This window comes from Terrapene carolina, unplaced genomic scaffold (genome assembly GCF_002925995.2).
Source record: "Terrapene carolina triunguis isolate 2854851 unplaced genomic scaffold, T_m_triunguis-2.0 Scaffold95, whole genome shotgun sequence".
In the NCBI taxonomy this organism is placed as follows: Eukaryota; Metazoa; Chordata; order Testudines; family Emydidae; genus Terrapene; species Terrapene triunguis.
Window position 1 is genome coordinate 44,857,361 of NW_020664446.1, and position 7,688 is coordinate 44,865,048.

General features: G+C 45.7%; 1 protein-coding gene across 1 annotated transcript in view; it reads left to right on the forward strand.

Moving 5' to 3' along the window:
• The window catches only part of HERC4 (HECT and RLD domain containing E3 ubiquitin protein ligase 4), a 90,316-nt gene that overhangs the window by 10,520 nt on the left and 72,108 nt on the right, over positions 1-7,688 (forward strand). The window contains exon 4 of the mRNA XM_029911385.1: positions 2,916-3,075. Within this exon, the coding sequence (XP_029767245.1) occupies positions 2,916-3,075 (160 nt within the window). The remainder of the gene's footprint in view (positions 1-2,915; positions 3,076-7,688) is intronic.

Genomic DNA, 7,688 nt, shown 5'->3' on the forward strand with positions numbered 1-7,688 from the left:
TTTGAAAGCAAGCTGTTTCTAATTTTTTAAATAACTTAAATGCACCAAATTACTAAGAGTGTGAAGAGTATATCAAATTGTTCATGTTTGGAAATCTTAAAAAAAATTGGTCTGAAGTCTTAAAGCCAAGTTATAATCTCCTCTTGTTGTTAGTATTTATAATAGAAATACTTACAGGTCCTGAACTCTAGCATTTATTGCTATCTCAGTGGTTCCCACCTGTGTGTTCCATAAAGGAAAAGCCAAGTAGTGTGGGTAGCAGGGTCTCCTGCTTAAGTGGTTCATGGTAAGACAGAGCTGTGTAGTAGTAGTTGCATGATCTCCAAAAGGGATTCATTCTTCAAGGATTTAGGAGGGCTTTAAATAGATAGTTGATATTCTTCAGTTCTATCTTTTTGTACCATAATCTTTCCTTATGTGGGGAGAGGTGCTGCTGTGAGCTTCGGGAAGATGACAGGACTCTTTCTCAGAAATAATTACTTACACCCAAATAACTAGTTTTGCCTCTAGTGGTAGTGAAGCTGGGACAGTAGACCAGCAGGAGACTTTGACAGCATAGTTGCTGCAAATTGTTCTTTCATTTCTGCAACCTTTTAGCATTTAGTGCTGCAAGCTCCTGGATTTGTCTGGGGTTATCAGAATAAAAGCTTTTCACTTTTAATGACTGTCTTTTTTTTGTGATTACTACTGGATTTTAATCATCTCACCAAACGGAACTTTTAAATTAGGAGCAAGCGTGAGCATGAAATTTACAAGCTATTTCTGAGTTGCAACATTTTTCTTCCTGAGCTCCTATTTTCTTTTTATCTTTTCCCCCTGTTTTTATTATTTATAAAATGACCAGATACGTGAAATATTGGTCTGCCTCTTATTTGGCAGTACAGGGAATGCTTAGGGTAGAGCTACACTTACCGTTCAAGTTATTTTTATGTTCTGTAGAATGCCATGTGTGTGAGGCGAGGGCAGAAGAGTGGATTTCCTGTTTGTTTTCATTTACGGGCATATGTGTATTTCTGTATGCTTGCCAACTACTAACTTATCTATAAGCATTCTGTAACTGCTGCAGTCACTCAGTTGCCAAACTCACGTTCAGAAATTATGATTGGCTTAAAAATGATTTAAATTTTTTTTTATTAGCCTTCTGGTTTCTGAATTTTTACACTCAAGTCATGTTTTCAGACTTTTCCCAATAACCATGAGGCATAGAAAGTATGTTGTAAAAAATGAAAGTTGAGATTAAAGGACTCCAGGATCTGGGGCTTTCAGAAAAACACAACATGTTAGAAAACTACACTTCAGATGTTCAATTATTTTGTGTTCTTCAATTTTGGGATGCCTAATTTGACATCTTGCACCTGATTTTTCAAAGGTGCTGAGCATTCACAGCTTTTGTTTAAGTCAGCACTTTAGAAAATTGAGCATAAACTGTTTGAAAATGAGCACATGATTCATGGACACTTATGAACAATAACAGGACTCTGATATTCCCCCATAACATTGTTGAAGTTGAAATAAAAATTTCTGGAGGTTTCTGAACACAAGAAATTAGAGAGGAGGAAAATACCGGGTAGTTGTTTTTAAATCTCTCAACATCCCTTTAAAGGAGAAGACGTAAAGAAAACCATAATAGTCAGAAAAGGAATCCAAGGTAGTAGAAACTGCTTTTGGTAGCATTTATGGAATTAAAAACATCTATCTTAAAACATCTGCTTTATCTGTACTACTACTAATACTATCATAAATTATTAAAACATGAACAGTTTTTAAAAAAAATACCATTTAGTCTTAACTGTTTATGCTGTTTTACTTTTTTTGCACTTCATTTTGCTTGGAAAATTAAAGGACAGCTCAATTTAACTTTATGGTTCTCATGCAGTAGTACAGTGCTGGAGCTTTTGGGTTACTAATGCTTGAATCCAATCAACTATTATAATTGAAATTTTAAAATAATTTAACGTATAGTAAATGACCTTTGAAAACATAGCTTCGATTCTAATAGGTTCTCTGTCCCTTCCATCACGTCCCAGAGTTTGGCCCTGAAACCATTCAACAGTCTCCCATCAGCTGTTGCATTAGCTTATGTCCCAGTGCATTCTTTCTCAGTCTATAACTAATTCGCAGTTTTTATGAAAACCACACCTTCAATTTTTTTTTAAAAAATAATTTTGCTTAACTGCCCAGTTTCTCAAGTTTGCTATTGAGTGCATGGGGATGTAGCTTATTTAACCAGCACAAGTGCACACTTTGAATACAGCCAAACATATCTGAAGGTATGCACACACAGAGTAGTGACAAACAAGAGGTTAACAATGGAGTCTTATGTCCTTAATTCACTACACGTTTTTCAGAAGTCTGCTGCATGTATCTGTGCATCAAATTTAGCTTTTAGGCCCTGATCCTTCTGTGCATGCATGCAGAAGAACACCTGTGTAGAGTCCATTGCAGGATGGTGGCCTTAGTCTGTAATCTGTCTTATTCTGCCTTTCTATTAAAGGACTTCTTAATGATGATAATAATCCGTGCATAATGGAATGTTTTCCTCTGATATAATGGCTATACATTTAATCATTCAGTAATAATCACCTTACTGTTAATTGAGTCTGTGCATTCATTTTCATAGATTTTAAGGTTAGAAGAGAACTGTTACTATTATCGTGCATTCCAGTTGATAGAGTGCCCTTGTATTGTAACGATACTTTAATCCTGGTCACTGTTTATATGGGATAATAATACGGTGAGATTTAACTTGCCCTTGTTGGATTGTTATGTCATTAATAAAGGTATTTTGGCATGCTTTGAGACTAATTTTCCATGATATTTCATTTAATATCTTAGTATACAATGGCAGGAATGGAAATTTTTTGTTTAATGGTAATATATTAGAACATAATTTCTTTCCTCTCTTACTTTTACAGAGCATGTTGGTGCCCTGGATGCCCAGAATATTGTGTCTGTTTCATGTGGAGAAGCCCACACACTAGCATTAAATGACAAGGGCCAAGTGTATGCTTGGGGTCTTGCTACTGATGGACAGCTTGGCTTGCCTGGTACAGAGGAATGTATTAGAATACCCAGGTAAATAAAAAAGTGATCAAAGTAAAATTTGTATATATTTTTTGAAAGAAAACTTGTTACATTGAAAGACATGTAAGTGAAACTACTCAAACCATTCCATAATTAAAATATTTGTCAAGTAATTCTGTAAAGTATAGAAGGTTACTTTACAGCTGTGGAACCTGATGATAACAATTTTTATTACCTCCTCCCCAGTCACTCAGTGGGTTCTTGCTAATAGGCACACTTGGTAGATGAATACGTTGGAAGAGAAGGGTGGATGTTTTAAAAACACAAATTAAGATAAGTAGATGCTACTGGCTTTTATTTTTAAAACAATTGAAGTGAACTAACCTTTTAGGAACTTACAGGTTTTTTTTTTTTTTTTTTTTTTTTAAATAATCATGTGGGTAAAGGAAAATGGATATGTTTGCAATCTAATCTTTATTCTAATTTTACACCTGAAGTACTTAGCTGAATTGGAATAATATACCTTCTGGTTATGTAATCAAAGTGTAAGTGTGTGTGTGTTTTGTTTTGTTTGTTTGGTTTTTTGTTTCCCCCTGAAGGGGGATATGCTTGTTTTGCATCTCCACCAAACAGTCCCTATTAACTTAAGCAATATTTTTGGTATACCTTAACCTTATGTCCCGATCCAGCACATGCTTCAACTTTACTACCATGAGTAGTTTTTTTTAAATCAATGGAAGGTTGAAATCATGGTGGTAAAGCTAAACACGTGTATGTATTTGCTGGATTGGGTTCTTAATCATCACTGTTAAGCTGTCTAGTGTGGCTCAAGAGTTTGAGTACCAACTTCAGGACAGACTGTTAAGAAGCAGGGCACAAACCCCAAACTGGTTGTAAATTCTGTACTTAGATTTCACCAACCAAGTATCGAGAGTAAACTCCTCAGGCACTTTAACAGCCTAACATGGAGTCACAGTCAGTCCCCTTGGGTACTCCTGCTCTATCTTGCTACCTATGCAAGCTTGCCTTTGTGATAGATGGTCCCTTATACCAAAAATCACCACAATAATAAGGTTATGCCGAATCCCACGTTAATTCCACTTTAGATCTTACAATAAAGACAACACTGGTAGCCAGTCCTATAATAAATTAACTGAAGATTTATTAACTAAGAAAAACAAATTTAGTTATTTACATGGTTAAAGCAGATAAACATACACATACTAATGAGTTAGCCTTAGGTTTCAAAAGGTGACAGAAGTTGCTGTATATGCAATCTGTATATGTCCTTTAGGGCCAAACCAGCCTATGCAGCTGGGGATCTCTGATGTAGGCTTAGAAATCTTGCCAAAGTCTCAAAGTCCAAGCAGCAGAGAGCTACAGTTTCTTCTTGTGGGGTATTTTTATTCCTTTCGCCCCAGAGTTGAAGCTGATGGGATGAGTTCACACACATGTCTCCTCTTCATGGGTGAGGGGAGGAATGCAATTAACCACGTAATTGTTCTTTGATGTTTCACAATGGCTCATTTGGTTTCAGTGGGCCGCCTTGGTGGGTAGGACCTAACACCTTCTGTAGGAAGCCAGCATTCTTCTTCGAGTGCTTGCTCATATCTATTCCAGTTAGGTGTGTGCGCACCGCGTGCACGATCGTCGGAGAATTTTCTACACGAGCAACACCTGGTGGGTCGGCTGTGGAGCCCCCTGGAGTGGCGCCTTCATGGCGCTGGATATATACCCCAGCCGACCCAGCGCCCCCTCAGTTCCTTCTTACTGCCCGTGACGGTCGTTGGAACTGTGGAGCGCGGCATAGCTGTTCTCCACTCTCCCTAGCTTTACTCGTTAGTTCTTGTAGATAGTTGTTAATTGTATTCTTTAGATTAGTAGTTTGTTGTTAATAGTTTGAAGAGTAGTTATAAATAGTTATAAGTAGTTAGCGGGGGTTAAGGGGGCTATTATCCCCCCTTTTTCCCCCCCGGCGCACAGCTGGGCTCATGCCCAAGGCTCCTGGCTTTAAGCCATGCGCGACCTGTGCTAAGCCTATGCCAACGGGAGACCCTCATGACTCTTGTCTGAAGTTTTTAGGGGAGTCTCACCAGACGGACAAGTGTAAGATCTGCAAGGCTTTCAGGCCCAGGACCAAAAAGGAGCGGGACTTTAGACTTAAGCAGCTCCTTATGGAGGTGGCACTTAGCCCAGATCCTCCTTCGGCGCGCCAAGTTCCGGCACCGAGCGTCTCGGTGCGCAGCGCCCCAGCGGCACCCTCCGGTACTGCACCGCGAGCAGACGCGGATAAGGCCCCACGGCACCGTCCTCCCTCGGCACCGCGTCCGCCGCAAGCCCCTCGGCGCCGGTCCCTGTCTCCGGGACATAAAAGACCCCGCAAGACTCAGGACGCTGCCGTCCAACGGGCACCGGCTCCCCCCGCACCAATGGTAGAGCCGCGTCCGGCTTCGGAACGCCAGAGGGTGCAGGCACCGTCAACACCGTTGACTCTGGTACACGGTGTAGGGCCGTTGAGTCCAGTGCGGACTGGCTCACCGCCTCGTCCAGTGGTGGAGCCCTGTCTCCCTTCTACACTGGAGACTTTTGCAACGGTGAAAGACCTCATCGCCCTCACGGAGCCGGCGCCGTCTCAACCCGCGGCACCGCATGCCCTTCGTACTGTGCAATCCAGGAGCAAGCCTGCCCTGATACGCCCGCCATCTCCGAGCGTGGACTCACGGCACCGTTCCCGGTCTCGGAGCAGGTCCCGACACCGCTCGCAGTCCCGGCACCGATCTTCATCTCAGTGCCGGTCGTACTCGCGGCCCAGATCTTCCTCCCGGCACCGGTCTACTTCTCGGCACCGACCTGAGCATCGGTACCGGTCGGAGTCCAGGAGCAGTTCTCGGCACCGGTATGAGCGCCGCTCCCGTTCGCGAGGCCGCTCCCGGCACCGAGTCTACAGACGGTCTTCGTCTTCCCGATCTGGATCCCGGTACCGACATGGACATCGGCACCGTTCTCGATCCCGGTACCGCTCACCGGCTCCGCGCAGAGACCGCTCGCCTGTGGACCAGCACCGCTCGGCACCGTACAAGGACGAGCCCCTGCAACAACGCTCGGCACCGCCCTGGCCCTCAAGATCGGCGTCTCGCTCGTCGGAAGAGGCTTCCCGTTCAGCATACCCTGCTCAGGGTCAGGCTGCAGACGACTTGGGTCATTGGCAGGAGGGGGCAGAGGACCCTAGACAGGACCCTGCACATTGGTTTTTTCTGGACTCCATGGATGTATCACCAAGCTCAAGGGGCCCCACCAGTGGCCTCTCGCTCAGCACACTCTGAGCCCAGGGCTCCTGAGGCCACCATCTCCCGTCCTCCCCCAGGGGGCATGGAGGCTTCCGTGCCGACACCCACGCAGGCCCCAGACCCCGGTGCAGGGGATCCTGCACATCAGGGACCCTTGGAGCCAGACCCTCATATGGATCCTTTACCCCCTGAGGTGTCCTCCTCATCTTCCCCAGATGAGGCGGTGGCGGGTACAACAGCCTCAGGCCCACCTCCAATAGACCTCCGTGCCCACCAAGACTTGTTGCGTAGGGTGGCATGGAATATGGACCTACAGGCTGAGGAGATAGTGGAGGTGGAGGACCCAGTGGTGAGCATCCTTTCAGCTGATGCCCCATCCCGGGTGGCATTGCCCATTATTCGTACGATCCAGGCTAACGCTAATGCCATATGGCAAACCCCGGCCTCCATCCCTCCCACTGCCAGAGGTGTAGAGAGGAAGTACTTTGTCCCCTCTAAAGACCATGAGTACCTCTATACACATCCTCCACCGTGTTCACTGGTAGTCTCCTCAGTGAATGCTAGAGAGCGCCATGGTCAGCAGGCGGCAGCGCCCAAATCGAAGGACGCTAAACGCTTCTATTTGTTTGGACGCAAGGTTTACTCAGCGGGGGGTCTGCAGCTCAGAGCCGCAAACCAACAGGCGCTCCTGAGTCGGTACAATTACAACTCATGGAATTCCATGGGTAAATTTAAAGAGTTGGTCCCCCAGGACTCGAGGGAGGAGTTCGGGGCCCTAGTGGAGGAAGGTAAAAAGGTGGCTAGGACCTCCTTGCAGGCCTCCTTGGACATTGCGGACTCGGCTGCCAGGACACTAGCGTCTGGGATAGCCATGCGACGCGTCTCCTGGCTCCAGGTTTCGGGGTTACCTCCAGAACTGCAGCAGACCCTGCAAGATCTGCCGTTCGAGGGCCACGGGTTGTTCTCGGACAAGACGGACTCTCGGTTGCAGAGCCTCAAGGACTCCAGAACCATCATGCGCTCCCTGGGGATGCATGTCCCAGGACCCCAGCGCAGGCCCTTTAGGCCCCAGCCACAAAGGTTCTACCCTCCTCCTCCTCGTCCGAGACAGGACTTCCCCAGAAGGTGGGGACGAGGTGGTAGATGGAGGTCGACCGGCCCCCAACCCGGTCAGAACCAGGGCCCTCCTAGGCCACCCTCAGGACCTAGGCAAAACTTTTGAAGGTGCGCTCGAGGACTGCGCGCCAGCCACTACCCAGGATCCATTTCCTTCCTTTCGGGATCGCCTCTCCCGTTTCCACCATGCTTGGTCCCTTATAACCTCAGACCGTTGGGTCCTTCGCACGGTGGAGAGGGGATACGCTCTCCAGTTTTCTT